General features: G+C 41.2%; 1 protein-coding gene across 2 annotated transcripts in view; it reads left to right on the top strand.

Moving 5' to 3' along the window:
- The first annotated feature begins 3731 nt into the window (after window positions 1–3731).
- The window catches only part of LOC117440333 (microtubule-associated protein futsch-like), a 50145-nt gene continuing 37380 nt past the window's right edge, over window positions 3732–16496 (top strand). For both annotated transcript variants that reach the window (XM_071201904.1, XM_071201903.1), the window contains exons 1-2: window positions 3732–4030; window positions 14456–14653. In XM_071201904.1, the coding sequence (XP_071058005.1) occupies window positions 4012–4030; window positions 14456–14653 (217 nt within the window). In that variant the 5' untranslated portion in view covers window positions 3732–4011. The remainder of the gene's footprint in view (window positions 4031–14455; window positions 14654–16496) is intronic.

Here is a 16496-nt window from a genome sequence, read left to right as displayed (position 1 = left end):
TTCTGATGAAATGTGTCTCATTGTTGATAATAAATGCCTATCAGAAAAACACAAACACTTGATCCTCACTCAATAACCAGTAAAGATCAAATATTTAGCTCCAATGTAGCTCACATGCCTACATTTGAAAGTAAACAAGTTTAAATACCAGATTATCTTTGGCTGATACCACGCCTACTGTAATAATAATGTCAGCTGCCAACTCAAGTCTGGGATCCTAGCCAGTCTCGCTAACAAAATAAATATTTAAGCTACAGGCTCTCCAGATGCAAGTTCAAAAGTAAAAGAATACAGGGCGTTGTTTATAACACACATTCTCACTCCCAGCTCGTACTATTGTGACCTCATACCTCAAAGACCGTACCTACAGGGTAACTTGGAGAGGGTCCGAGTCCGACCCTTGTCAATTAACTACAGGGGTCCCTCAGGGCTCTGTTCTTGGTCCCCTCCTCTTCTCCTTGTACACAAACTCGCTCAGATCAGTCATTAGCCCGCATGGTTTTTCATACCACTGTTACGCTGACGACACCCAATTAATTCTGTCCTTTCCCCGCTCAGAGACCCAGGTCGTCGCACGCATCTCTGCTTGTCTAGCGGACATCTCTCTGCTCACCACCTCAAGCTCAACCTTGACAAGACTGAACTGCTTTTCCTTCCGGGAAAAGATTGTCCCACTCTTGACCTGACTATCAACATCGGCCCCTCTGTTGTTTCCCCGACTCAGACTGCAAGGAATCTGGGTGTGACCCTAGATAACAACCTGTCCTTCACTGCAAACATCGCTGCTACAACCCGCTGCTGCAGATACACGCTTTACAACATCAGGAAGATACGTCCCCAGCTGACCCAGAAAGCGACGCAGGTTCTGGTCCAGGCTCTCGTCACCTCACGCCTAGACTACTGCAACTCCCTCCTGGCTGGTCTACCGGCATGTGCCATCCGACCTCTGCAGTTCACCCAGAATGCAGCGGCTCGTCTGGTCTCCAACCTTCCTAAATGTTCCCACACCACTCCGCTCCTCCGCTCCCTCCACTGGCTTCCGGTAACTGCTAGAATCCACTTCAAGACACTGGTACTTGCGTACCATGCTGCGAATGGATCTGGCACTTCCTACATCCAGGACATGGTTAAACCGTACTCCCCGGCACGTGTACTCCGCTCTGCATCAACCAAACGACTCGCTGCACCCGCGCTGCGAGGGGGACCCAAGTTCCCATCAGCAAAAACACGTGGGTTTGCTATCCTGGCTCCAAAATGGTGGAATGAGCTCCCATTGACATCAGGACAGCAGATAGCTTACACATCTTCTGGAGGAGACTGAAAACCCATCTCTTTCGACTCCACTTTGAGCGATAGAATTACTAACAAAGAACTGCTAACAAAGCACTTATATACTAATAAAGGGCTGGCTTATCTAAAGCCAGTTGAGTAGCACTTGAAATGCTTGCCTCTATGAAACCTGATATTATGACTTATATGATTCTGTTTTCTTCAAGGTTGTGTCTTCCTGGTTGAATGCACTTATTGTAAGTCGCTTTGGATAAAAGCGTAAGCTAAATGCAATGTAATGTCAGGATCCCTTGGCGTCACTATCAAACGCAGTGGGGGGGGCCTTTAGCCAGGGAGTCCCATTGACTTGCATAGAGCTCCCTGAACGTTGCTCTCCGCAGACCCATTCTCACAGCGTTTATCAACCTTTTTCTTACTCAATATCAAGCCACACTTATTGTTTTTACTTCTTTATTTTAATTGAATAATGTCAGACTTTTGTTGCCGTCAGTTAGGGGGAGAGTAGGGGCTCAGAATACTGAAATCTATTGTTTCATCGTTTTTTCCTTCTAATTTTGTTTTCTTTTCTAAACCACACACTGTTATTTACTCAACAATAAGACACAATTATCCTTGTGTTTATTTGTTTGTTTTATTGTATAATGTCGGACTTTTGGAGTCCGTCAGGACCGTGGGTCGGAGCAGCTCATAGTAGTTGCTTTAGAGAATTTTACACCCGGAAGTAAGTATTCTCTCCGCTTTGCTTGACAAACCCCGTGATTAGTCCTCAAGCTCTGTGATTGGATGTTTGAGTGGCAGTGCGCCGAGGGTTACGCTACGCCGAGCGTCGAACAGCACTTTGAAATGATACATGCTGGCTATTGGGTTTCGCTGGGCTTCGTTTTTTTAGCTTTTCAGATTAGCTTTTTATGCAACCCCCCCACTTCAAATGTTCTTTTAGTCTTTATTATTTACCTACCTTTATATTGTTTTATTTATTTCCTAGGTCTTAGGTCGCGTTCACACCTGCCTTGTATAGTCCGGTTGAATCGAACCCTGGTTCAACATGTGAGAAGTCAAAGTAAAAAGTCGTCGTGGAGTAAAGTACTGATACCAGAAACATGTACTTAAGTACAGTAACAAAGTATTTGTACTCCACTATTTCCCACCTCTGTATTTAACGTAGAACACAAAATTATTAAATACAGAACACAGAATTTGTGTGATTATAATAAATGAATTACAAAGAAATATTTGACACCAAACAACAGCATATTTACAATTGTTAAACACATACATCTGAAAAGCAAAAGACACCAAATGCACTGTGTTGCCGGGTAGATTCTAGACTCTAGACTTCTAGCTATTTTTTTTTAGATTAGCTTTTTATTAGCAACCCCACTTTAAATGTTATTTTAGTCTTTATTATTTTCCTATCTTTATAATGTTTTATTTATTTTATAGGTCTTAAAGGATTTTATCTTATTTGATCAATCCAACATGCTTCAATAGCAATATTTCTTTTTAAGTTGGTCTTTTTTATATCTATTATCTTTTTCTTTTTCTTTCTGTTGTACCTATATGTTCATGGGGTTTTATATTTTGTATTGTTGCATCAACTCAGTTGTCTTGTGTCTTATCTGTCAGAGAGAAACCATTATTTATTTGATTTGTTTTATCATACATTTGACCTTCTTGTGTCCATTAACATGTTATATTTTGCTGCAGTAACAGGTCTGTACAGTTCTTGACAAATAATCTGAGGGGAACTTCTTGTGGTGTATTTTTAACTTAACTTGTAAAGCACTTTGAGCTGCATGTGTTGTATGAAAAGTGCTACATAAATAAAGCTTTATTATTATTATTATTAATATTATTCAGCTGTCTTTATGCAAACAATAATACTAATTGTAGGCTCTGGGGGGGGAAGTGAAGAAGTGCTCTGTCCCCAGTGTAACTCCCTCCTTCTCTGCACTTGATGACAGCTCTGCCCCGACTAGAGGAGGTCTGCGGGGGGCGGGGGGGGTATTTAAAATGGAGGGGGTGTAGGACTGGTGGGGTGTAAGGTCACGCCTCTGGCCTAAAAAGGCGAAGCCGAATACCAGCGGCAGGCAGAAGGTCTAAGAATAACTCAAGGCCTGGGGCTCTGAAACATGGCATGAATGCAACGGTACCTCATTACATTCAGGCTTATATTCAGACTAATAAAGACTAATAAAGAGTATCGATTGAGGTTTAATAGATCTGTGTGGATCTGTAATGACGTGCAGAAACATTGTCTGGTGAGGTAAAGTCACCGTAAAGGCTCTCTCCACTCGTTATGTTCCCATCGGCCGTCACTCCCACTGGTCTAAATCTGTCAGAACAGTGAGAGGGGGGGTGCAAACTGCTGTATCTACAACCATATTCCCACCCAGGCAAAGGGCAAAGACAGTGATCACCTTAAATTGGTCTCTGTCCGTCTCCTCAGCCTCTTCCCCGGGAAATCAGGACCAATCACTTGGACCCATTATACGTTTTTTACTTCTGGATCAAGACGAGAAAACGCAGATTTAAGTAAGGAGATTAAGGAAAGAGGTGTAGAGTTTCCGGTGGGTTTTCACATATCTTCTGCACCACATGACGTTCTGGGATTGGAATTAAACACTGGGATTATATCGCGAGGACTCGAAGGATCTATTATACATATTTTCATGGCAGCTTAATCTGCACAAAAGGATGTACTGTTGGAATTGCTAAAGTATGCCTGAGACAGTTGAAGGTAAGGTATTACTACGTTAAGTATTCCCAACACCTTGTGACATGAAGGAGTTTCCATAATCTAAATGTCCTGTATGTTTTGATCTGATGCCGGGTGTGTAGGGAAATGTCCTGATTGGAAGTATCTAAAAATATGGCGCTATCATGTATCGGCTATTTGTAATGCAGCTTTAAGACCTCGCTGACTTCGACAGAGCTGCATCAACACTGTACTTACTGCATGAAACCATCTCAAATGATACTGTTTTCGTTGTGCATTCATAATGACATGAGACGAATAGGAGGGGTCTGAAAGCAGGAAGCAGCTGTTAAAGTATCTAAACTTAATGACACACACACATATTAAAAAACACACACTGCAACGTATTTTCTATTGTGTTGGCAGTTTAAAACAGGTGTTTCACTTTCTAAATGAAAAACATAAACAACAACACACCGAAACTTGACCTGTATCGGTGAGGAGATACATCCTGAGTGGTAAGTTTCTTCTAAATCAACATTGACTTTTGGTTTTACACTGGACACAAACACCTTGTCTCCTAGGTGAACGTCTTGTTTGTTTGAGCCACCCACTACCACACAGACTTTGATTTGAAACATAAAACTATTTATGAAACAACGTCATGCAGGACAACATCGATTCATTCAAAACTTTGTCCACAATGTCGTTTTGGTTGTATTGTGTTATCATATTTTGAAGAACAGGCTGCGCAGAGTAAGTAAGTAAGAAAAAATGATAGCACCCTTCTCAACACGAATGTACAAAGTGCTTTACAGAATACAGTAAACAATACACAATTCAAAGTACAACTATAAAATGTAGAATAAAAGGCATAAAACACAGCAAGTAAAACATATATAAAACACCAATGAAAAACAGCTACTAACTCACCTCCTCCGACGACGCCCCAAAGGCCTGTCGGAGGAGGTGAGTCTTTAGCTGCCCCTTAAAAATCTCCACTGAGACAGAGGCTCTCATACCTCATTCACACCAGCAACTCCGGTTCAAGCTCCGTGCTAGAGCTTTTCAGGTTCGCAACCGGTTCTGCGGTTTAGCTCCGGCTCTTTTCACACCGCCCAGAGTCCGACTGGTGCTGCGTCATCGTTTGCGTCATTGTGTCATCGTTTGCGTGCCTGCTTCATAAAGCCAAACCGTGCGGAAACCCCTTACAGCTGACACCGACAACAATGGCCGATTGTGCTCCAGCTTCCTCTGTATCTTCGGAAGACCAGATTCCCAGCAGGTAGCTGGTCTCCTCAGTGGACCACTGCTGCTTGTTAAGTTTTTCCATCGTTGTGTACAAGCTGGATAAAACGCCGGCTTCTTGTTGTTGTTCAGGAGTTGATCCCGCCCCTGCCCCCGCCTTGACGTTAGCGTGACATATGCGGTGCTTTTGCTCTGGCCGGAACATTTTTTGGTGCTTGAAACAAACCGGATTCCAGAGCTAAGAGGCGGCTCCGCTGCGGTGTGAACAGGAAAACCTGGTGCTTTTCAAGCTCCAGCTCCGAACCGGCCCTGAAACACCGTTGGTGTGAATGAGGTCTCAGTGTCTGGGGGAGTTCATTCCAAAGCCTTGGGGCCACCGCCTCAAAGGCACGGGCCCCCTTAGTTTTTAGCCTGGTTCGGGGCACCTTTAGGAGGCCTTGCCCAGAGGAACTCAGGGCCCGGGTTGTGCTGTGAGGGTGGATAAGGTCGAGAGGTGTTTTTATTAACTTTGGATGATTAAAGGTCTTCTTTTGCTTGATTGACAGCCCTATGACTTTATGAATGATCTTTTCTTTAACAGAAAACAAACATTTCATAGTTGGAAAAGCAACATTTTCTTAGTAGTTCATTAAGTTTGGCAACCTCAGTATAATTCGGCATACCTTCGACTTGAAAAAAAAGCATATCAACAAGTAAAAAAATCAAGATAACAAGACGGTCATTATTTTTGAACTAGCAATTACATAACACATGTAGTCAGTGTTTTCCGACAATAAAAAATGTTGTTTTTTACAATTAACTTAATACACGGAACACATTGAAACGTTGACTTTAAATGTATTAGGTAAAGAGATTACAGCTAATTGTATTAGGTTAGTTGAAAGCAATAATATTATGTTTAAATACAAATATTAGGTTCAACTTAATTCCATTCCTTTCAACTAACCTAAAATACAATTAAGTGTAATCTGTGGATGTGATACATTTAATTTTAGTCAACCTTTCAATGTTTTCAATGCAGCTTTTCCGGACCTTTTAACATGTTCTAAGTCTTCAATGTATTGGATATGACAGCTTGACAATTTGTTCAAACTCCCGTCGCTGATAAAGACGTTTCATTTGGTTGAAAGCTCCGGAAAGAGTTAGCTCGTAACCTTAACCTGTTAAGCCTGGGTTTTTTTTTTCACAACACTGTGTCTCAGGGCATCTTAATATTTAAAAACCTATTAATGTGTTATACCAGATTAACGAGAAGAATCTCAGCTAACTGACAATACGAACCATTTTTACAGAAACAAAACACAAGTTAGCAGAAGCGTTAGCATTAGCGTTAGCATTAGCCCTTAGCGTTAGCATTAGCCCTTAGCTCAAACGGGCAGATGCTACTTCCGGTGCTAACTAGCAAAAACGATCTTTAAAACTTAATATTTTCTGCACAAACTACATATCATCTGAAAGCTGATACTCCACAGATTATTTTTGTTATAAGTATCATCACTCTAGGACCCAAACTCATTCATATAAACCTTTTAGAATTGAAGTTATAGTCATTTGTTCTGGGAATGTCATTTTCGAGCCTGAAACCTGAAAAACAGGTTAATGCTTACAACGAATGCTCTCATGGTGTTCATGTTGAAGGTTTTTCCCAATAACATGTGATTATCTCAGGGTATCCTATCGCCTCACGATAACCTCTCAATAATCTCAGTGTTCACGACAGTACACGGGGCTTCTTATTCTCCTGCATCGTTCATGTCTTCCTCCAGGACATCTCGTCCCTCTCACATGGCCATGAGGACTGACTGGGACAGACTGTAAAAGTATGGAAGCCCATTATCATGAATCAGAATATTGTTCCGATAAAAAATATATAAATATGAGAACAATTTGGTGTCTTGAGGTAATGAAGTCGGTTTAAGTCAAGATCACTAAAACTGATATTTTGAGATTGCAAAATAATGAATAATTTGTTATCTCATGAATTGCTGACGATACATTCCTGAACAGTCAAATGTTTTATTGCTGGATTTTAATGTGGAAATAAAACACGGGCTGATACAACGCTTCTTCCATTTCCATTTGAAGGACAGTACTCACTACAAAACGTTATGAATATTTAGTTTCTTAAGTAGTGTTTGGCGGCAAGCGTGTTCAAAGGTTATTAATGGAGTTATGACAGGTCAGTCAGGTGAGTTTAAAAAGCTTTCGCTGTGGAAACTGTCCATATGGGTGAAGAGAGTTGATGTTTGAGAGGCAGAGAGCAAGTATCAAGTACAAATGTGTGAAAAAATGGTGTGAAAAAACGTACATGTGTCCAGTTCTGGCAAATTGTTTGAATACAAGAACACAAACAATCTGAGAAATAGGCTTCGGATCTGTGACTTGTTTTCTGTATTGCAGGATTAGGATGTGGGCAATTCCTGTAGTACATCTTCTTTATACTTTTTATTGCATTTGAAATATAATTGCACGTCTATATCAAATCAAATCAAGTTTTATTTATATAGCACATTTTTAAAACGATTTTTGGTTGAGCCAAAGTGCTGAATATAATATATGTACAGTTTGCAGTGTACACCAGCAGATGCACTCATGCTACTTATTAGCATGGACGTGCTCAAACAGCCGATCTTAAAGGTCTCTGCCGTGCTCAGTTCTGCTCTTATGTAGGAAATGTTACGGCTACACCTCCCTCTACTCTGACTGAACGGGCGACAACTAGCGCCTCACCACTGTTTTGGGCTGTCATGGAAACCCAGAGAGAGAAACAACAGAAAAGTCGTTCACACAGATCAGCCATAAAAGGAGGAATCGTACACGGATGGCTGGTCACACCATTTAGAGTTGGGTTTAAAAAGATGGGGTCAACAGAGGCAGACAGGTGAAGAGGGGAAGTGGAGAAGGCCAAGTGGAAATGTGCGAAATATGGGCACGATAGATATCTTCCAAAACCATTAAGAAAATTAGGACTTTTCGTGACAATCTAGACATCTGGATTATGTTGTTTCTCATGAACGAGTGGATTTGTTTGGCCTGAAGGCGGCACCTGAGGAGAGGTCAAGGGTCAGAGGAATAACTATGTTTTAAGTTCCTAGAGGTTTGTTGCTGTACGATTACACCAGTTGGCATTCTTTGGCAAATGGCGGTTTTGGTCTAATAGTTGAAGACGTTTCGTGAATTTAACAAACATATTATATATTTGATTACTATTACCCCGGGGATTTTATGCGAGCAATATATATATATATAAACTCCCCAAACAGGAGAAAACCTACCAGTTTCCCCCACTGTCTCTGCCTCCTCCCTCCATGCCTGGTTCCTCCGGTTTGTATCCCGGTAATAGTTCTGGTCGTAAAGAACCGGGTGATTTGCTACCGTAGTTTCTCGTTTGGAATATGAGGAAATGAACTGCGGTCTGGTTCTCCCTGCTTACACGCGGTTTGATTGGCTAGCGCTTCTACTGTCAGATTTGCATAAACGTGTTTGATTGGCTGACGCTTCCAGCTCAGCTTCAAAAGTTGAACATTGCTCAACTTTTGAATCCTGGAAATCCTGGAAATCTTCGCTTCGCTCCCCCACAATGCAGTTCGGCGAACAGCGAGGCAAAGTGACGTCATTCAAAGTCAATGGGCAGAGAAGCGTTGGAAGCGGTGGAAGATTCGTCTAAAGCTGCTGTGTGGACGTACCGTAAAGCTGCTGTGTGGACATACCGTAAGACAAATGGACAGTTAGACATCATCAGACTGTGGTTGTACTGGGCACCTCCCAATATAACCTCAGTGAGACCAGTGAATACCATGGTTGAACTAAGAAGCGTCCAATCAGTTTGAGTCACTAACTGTTGTCTAGTGTTAAAATTAATGTATTATATTATAACATTTAATTTGTAGACTTCTTGATAAAGACAATGTCAACATCGACCGTAATCTGAAGGCTTGAGAACTTCACCAGTTCTTCACAAAGTCTAAGAAAGACAGCTGATCATTAAATGTTTACATTTCATATTTCATTGCCGTGTGGTCAGCACTTGTATCATGATCTGGAAAGACGAGGAGACAGTTATCAGGATGCTAAGGCCACAGTGATAAGTTGTTAAAATAAGAATTTCATAGCTATACCATCTTTTTTCTTACGTATGTCTTCGAGTATTTAGTTTGGAATTCTTTCTAACTTCCTCTTTGATATAAAGCTCAGCACAACATTTACTCACACAACCAGTAGAGGCCGCCAAAGCCATGGCTTTCATTCTGCACGAGCCAATTGGAGCTTTCTTATGCCGTCATTCATATTTTGGACCGACCTGTGGGAGTCAGAGTAACGATGTTAGACAGAAGTGCGTGTGTGCGTGTGTGTGTGTGTGTGTGTGTGTGTGTGTGTGTGTGTGTGTGTGTGTGTGTGTGTGTGTGTGTGTGTGTGTGTGTGTGTGTGTGTGTGTGTGTGTGTGTGTGTGTGTGTGTGTGTGTGTGTGTGTGTGTGTGGGAAGCTCAGGCCACCTGTTGACTTTCTTCAGCTTGCTGTTGGCAGCTACAGAGGGGTACTCCATTACTGCTGACTCAAAAAGCTTTGCAGCACTCTTACAGACAGACAGACAGACACACGCACACACACACGCACACACACACACACACACACACACACACACACACACACACACACACACACACACACACACACACACACACACACACACACACACACACACACACACACACACACGGGGGACACACACACACACACACATTTGCAACTAGTGTAGGCTGACATATTTGACGAGGAAACATATGTAATCTTGAGTTATTGGGTGTACCGTCTGTTTAAAATAGGATGGCGGGGCTTTATGTGAAGTTACACTGGAGTTGGTGGAGAACAGAACAGGTAAAATAACAGTTAGGACATGTGTACGATGGACACAGCAACATGATTTCAAAATGAATCCTGGTCCTTGAATGTAAGCTAAAAAAGGTAGCTTGCTAACACTAGTGGCTTACAGGATAAGTTCATATATGTTGTGTAAATACGCGAGACAGGGTGAAACTTGGGCCGTACCACTACATTACTCAAGTCTGAAGGGGGTCCAAACAGTCCTTTATGTTTTAACATTCTCTCATGAGGTTTGCCTTTTGGTGTTTTAGGTCCATTTTGATGTCAAATTAATATTTAAGACTTCTATTTGAGTACATAGTTTCAATGATTCAACTGTTTGTATTCTATAGTTAATTCAATACTGTTGTCTTGATGTATTTACAGATAACTCTAAAAGATCTGAGTACTTTTTCCTCTCTTGTAAATATGATGTTTAGTTTTAATACTAATGTGTTAATCATGTAGAATATTAAAGGTCACCTATTATGCAAAATCCTCTGCTTCATGTCTCTTCTACATCAACATGTGTCCCCTCTTCTCCATGTCTCTTCTTCATCAACATGTGTCCCCTCTTCTCCATGTCTCTTCTTCATCAACATGTGTCCCCTCTTCTCCATGTCTCTTCTACATCAACATGTGTCCCCTCTTCTCCATGTCTCTTCTTCATCAACATGTGTCCCCTCTTCTTCACGTCTCTTCTTCATCAACATGTGTCCCCTCTTCTCCATGTCTCTTCTACATCAACATGTGTCCCCTCTTCTCCATGTCTCTTCTACATCAACATGTGTCCCCTCTTCTCCATGTCTCTTCTACATCAACATGTGTCCCCTCTTCTTCATGTCTCTTCTACATCAACATGTGTCCCCTCTTCTCCATGTCTCTTCTACATCAACATGTGTCCCCTCTTCTCCATGTCTCTTCTACATCAACATGTGCCCCCTCTTCTTCATGTCTCTTCTACATCAACATGTGTCCCCTCTTCTCCATGTCTCTTCTACATCAACATGTGTCCTCTCTTCTTCATGTCTCTTCTACATCAACATGTGTCCCCTCTTCTTCATGTATTTTCTACATCAACATGTGTCCCCTCTTCTTCATGTCAATCAATCAATCAATGTTTATTTATATAGCCCAATATCACAAATGTTACATTTGTCTCAGTGGTCTTCACAGTGTGTACAGAATATCAGTATGACAATACGACACCCTCTGTCCTTAGACCCTCACATCGTACAAGGAAAAACTTCCAAAGAAAACCCAGTTTTAAAGGGAAAAATGGGAGAAACCTCAGGGAGAGCAACAGAGGAGGGATCCCTCTCCCAGGACGGACAGACGTGCAATAGATGCCGTGTGTAAATTGAAAAGATAATACATTTGCAACATAGGTAGTCCAAATGTTTGGAAATGCATGTGTGTATAATAGGAAGATGAATCCACGAGGATATCCATCCAGGACCTATGATCCAGGACCACAGCCACGACTCAAGATCCAGCGCTCGCGATCCAGGACACAGGACCGCAGGATCATCCATGACTCCGGATCCCAGCGTATATAGACACCAAAAAGAAAGACATTTGGGGAAGCTGGGTTAATCGGAACATGAGTGTACACGGGTATAGACAGAGAGAAGGAAGAAGTAAGATGTCCCCCGACAAACTAAGCCTATATCAGCAAAACTAGGGGCTGAATCTAATCAGCCCTAACTATAAGCTTTATCAAAAAGGAAGGTCTTAAGCGCACTCTTAAAAACGGATAGGGTGTCTGCCGCCCGAACACAAACTGGAAGCTGATTCCACAAATGTGGAGCTTGATAAGAAAAGGCTCTGGCTCCCATTGTACTTTTAAAGATTCTAGGAACAACCAACAACCCTGCATTCTTGGAACGCAATGCCCTAGTAGGACAGTAGGGTATAATGAGTTCTTTAAGGTAAGATGGCGCCTGCCCATTAAGGGCTTTGTAGGCGAGAAGAAGAATTTTAAATTCTATCCTGTGTTCTATAGGGAGCCAGTGTAAGGCAGCCAGAACAGGAGTAATGTGGTCCCTTTTCCTAACTCTGGTTAGTACACGAGCCGCAGCATTTTGAATCAGCTGAAGCGACTTGATTGACTTCTTGGTACTCCCTGATAATAAAGAGTTACAATAATCCAGCCTAGAAGTAACAAATGCATGGACTAGTTTCTCTGCATCGTTTTGAGGCAAGATATGCCTGATTTTTGCAATGTTACGTAGATGGAAGTAGGCGGTCCTTGAAATTGATTTTATGTGGGCGTTAAAGGATAAATCCTGATCAAATATAACACCAAGATTCCTTACAGTCTCACTGGAGGCCAAATTAATGCCATCCATAGTTAGTATGTCTTTAGATAATTTGTTTCGTAGATTCTTCGGGCCAAGTACAATAACTTCAGTTTTGGTCGTGTTTAACATCAAAAAGTTTAAGGTCATCCACGTTTTTAAGTCCTTAAGGCAGTCTTGAATTTTATTTAGATGATTAATTTCATCAGGCTTGATTGATAAATATAGTTGAGTATCATCCGCATAACAATGAAAGTTTACAGAATGATTCCTTATAATATTGCCTAACGGAAGCATATATAATGTGAACAAAATAGGTCCGAGCACTGAGCCCTGTGGCACTCCATGGCTAACTTTGGTTTGCGTGGAAGATTCATCGTTAACACGTACAAACTGAGAGCGTTCAGATAGATAGGACCTAAACCAGCCTAAAGCCGTTCCCTGTATGCCAACTAAGTGCTCTAGTCTTTGCAATAGGATATCATGGTCGATAGTATCAAATGCAGCACTAAGATCGAGCAAAACAAGAATAGAGACAAGTCCCTTGTCTGAGGCTATTAGAATATCATTTGTGACTTTAACCAGAGCTGTCTCTGTGCTATGATGTGTTCTAAAGCCAGACTGAAAATCTTCAAATAAATCATTGTTTTTTAAGTAATCACACAACTGTTTTGCGACCGCTTTCTCAAGAATTTTTGAGAGGAACGGAAGATTAGAAATAGGTCTATAGTTGGCTAAAACCTCTGGATCGAGGTTGTGCTTTTTAAGAAGCGGTTTTATCACTGCTACTTTGAATGATTGTGGAACATAGCCTGATAATAAAGACATATTCATAATATTTAATAAAGAAGTGCTAATTAATGGAAAAACTTCCTTCAACAGCTTAGTTGGAATTGGGTCTAACATACACGTTGATGGTTTAGAAGAGAGAATCATTGAATGTAATTGTTCAAGGTTAATGGCTGAAAAGCATTCTAGTTTACTATCTAGTGTAATATTAGAACTTACGATTCCGGGAGCTGTTGATAACACTATACTATTCATGTCTCTTCTACATCAACATGTGTCCCCTCTTCTCCATGTCTCTTCTACATCAACATGTGTCCCCTCTTCTCCATGTCTCTTCTACATCAACATGTGTCCTCTCTTCTTCATGTCTCTTCTACATCAACATGTGTCCCCTCTTCTCCATGTCTCTTCTACATCAACATGTGTCCTCTCTTCTTCATGTCTCTTCTACATCAACATGTGTCCCCTCTTCTTCATGTATTTTCTACATCAACATGTGTCCCCTCTTCTTCATGTCTCTTCTACATCAACATGTGTCCCCTCTTCTCCATGTCTCTTCTACATCAACATGTGTCCCCTCTTCTTCATGTCTCTTCTACATCAACATGTGTCCCCTCTTCTCCATGTCTCTTCTACATCAACATGTGTCCTCTCTTCTTCATGTCTCTTCTACATCAACATGTGTCCCCTCTTCTTCATGTATTTTCTACATCAACATGTGTCCCCTCTTCTTCATGTCTCTTCTACATCAACATGTGTCCCCTCTTCTCCATGTCTCTTCTACATCAACATGTGTCCCCTCTTCTTCATGTCTCTTCTACATCAACATGTGTCCCCTCTTCTCCATGTCTCTTCTACATCAACATGTGCTGATCAGATTTTGGCCACTTTATGATGTCATAACGATGTGTTTTCTTGAGTAACCATTAGCCAATCAGCACCAAGGTTACCCCCCCCCCCCCCCCCTTATCACCTGAATCTCCTCTAGAGCTCCATTGAGTTCTTTGTAACCAAATGTCTCTCAGAGGGGCGTGGGGAGGGGCTCCTTATTTTCATCTGAAGTAACAGCCAGAGAATCAGCACTTTGGAAACAGGGCTGAAACAGAGGGTATTATGGGTAATGCTGCAATGATCTGTTTGGTGTTTCAGCCAATCAGAGACAGGTTCTGTATATATCTGAGACCTGTGACATATTGATGGAAAACAGTATATTATAAATAAAAAGCCATATTTCCCGCGCTGTATGTGACCCGGTTTCTCTGCTCCTCAGCGCGGTCGTCCACCACCACGATGGTCATCGACAGTAAGGCCGTGGACCCCGGGCAAAAACCCAGGAAGACTTTAAACGAAGAGCTCCACTCCACGTTCAGCTCTCCTCTGGCCTGGATCCTGGTCCTGGCTCTGCTCATAACATGGTCCGGTGTTTTTGTCATCATGTTTGATCTGGTGGACTACAAGACCGTCTCAGGTAAGGGTTTATTGGGGAAATGGGCACGAAACTACAGAAGAACCCGCAGTTGGAGACCATAAATATACTTTTCTTTATCCCATATTGTGCTAAGCTAGTCAAGTAAGTTAGATTGTGGCACCTTTGGCTTTATTTTGGCGCCATATTTGAACGGATCTGGATAAAACATGGCTGCCAGATTGACTCACAGTACTTGGGTGAATTAAAACAAGACCAGTTAGTGGCATTTGGGCAGTGTTGGTGAAAAAAGTAACTTAGCATACAAGCCATCACTATCAATATGCTACCCATGGTTTAGTTTATTATTGAATAGTGACATCGGACAGTTGGTCAGAGATTTTAAGTGAAGTGGTTTTCTGTGTCAAGATGAATTTATTGTGAGTGAAGGACAATGTCTTAAGGGCTTTGGACAGGACTTAAGTTTGTTTTCTAAGGGCTTACATGTTTCTTGGGATGTTGGTTTGGTTTTGGTTTACCCATGGTTTAGTTTATTATTGAATAGTGACATCGGACAGTTGGTCAGAGATTTTAAGTGAAGTGGTTTTCTGTGTCAAGATGAATTTATTGTGAGTGAAGGACAATGTCTTAAGGGCTTTGGACAGGACTTAAGTTTGTTTTCTAAGGGCTTACATGTTTCTTGGGATGTTGGTTTGGTTTTAGAAGTCCAGCGACATGAGAAAGCAATGTAATATACACATAGATACACATAGCAACCAGGTGAGCCAATGATAAATGATGCTTTCCATTCAGGCATTAAAACTCTTGCACATTTCACAAATGATCTTTAAGGGTTTGGATGAAACTCCTGGAAGTATTTTTAACGTGGGCTAACACTTCTATCAACCTCTGTTTTGTAAATGGTAAACTATGAAAGAGGGGTAGTGTGGTTTTAGCCTTGAGATAATTGCATGCATTCAACAAGACGAGCTGGCTGTGTACCGATGGGTCGTGTTATAACATAAGGCCATGTTTATAACTGTTGAAATGCTGCATATTATTGACTTTTTAAGTTTTCTAGAAGTCTATGTTGCCCTCGTGAAGCTGAAATGATTACACTGTATTCTGTTATGTATTTCTTGTATGTTTCTCTTTCTTCATTTATAACACATTTTACTACCCTGGTATAGAATGTACTAATTTCTACGTCTCTTATACTAAGTTGCAAGCATCGTTCCCCTTCTCCTCACCACATTAAAACAAGCAATGCTTCCAAAACGTCATCTGTTAATTTCCCGTTTGTGTTCAACTACATTTTCTAACCCTAACATCAACCTTTTAGTTCAAACTCCTTCATTTTCTAAACATGTATATGTTAAACTCAGGGCCGGCCCTCGGCATAGGCAGTATAGGCGACCCATAGGGGGCGCCGAAAATTGGGGAGAAAAAAAATAATAATTAGAAGAAAAAAAAAACTAATTTTTTTTAATTTCATAACAACACCATTTCCCGATTTCGGATCAACAAAGTACATCTTATTGTCTTATACTAACAGAACTAGCCTATATTGCGTACATCGCCCATACCCCCCCACCAAATCAAGTTGAACTGCCCCAGCCCCAGTAAAAACCAGAGGTTTATGTGAAATTGTTCTTTTTTTGAAATAATGGTTTTAGTGTGCAATTATAGGTTTTAATTTTATATTTCTGTTCATGTAAAAGCTTTAGAGAGCTCTCTCCTGAAAGACTGAGAGACTCTGATAAGGCGAGGCACACCTTTATATGATCATTATAGTTATACAAAAATAAGAGAATAGGTGAAAAACACGTATAAAATACTATATGACAGTACAAACAAGAATACAGTTTGAAAGGGGAGTGATTTGGAAAGTATCCATAAAGAAAAA

Source organism: Pseudochaenichthys georgianus, chromosome 24, assembly GCF_902827115.2.
Source record: "Pseudochaenichthys georgianus chromosome 24, fPseGeo1.2, whole genome shotgun sequence".
In the NCBI taxonomy this organism is placed as follows: Eukaryota; Metazoa; Chordata; class Actinopteri; order Perciformes; family Channichthyidae; genus Pseudochaenichthys; species Pseudochaenichthys georgianus.
Note: the sequence above shows the minus strand (reverse complement) of the source record. Positions and strands in the feature narration are given on the sequence as shown.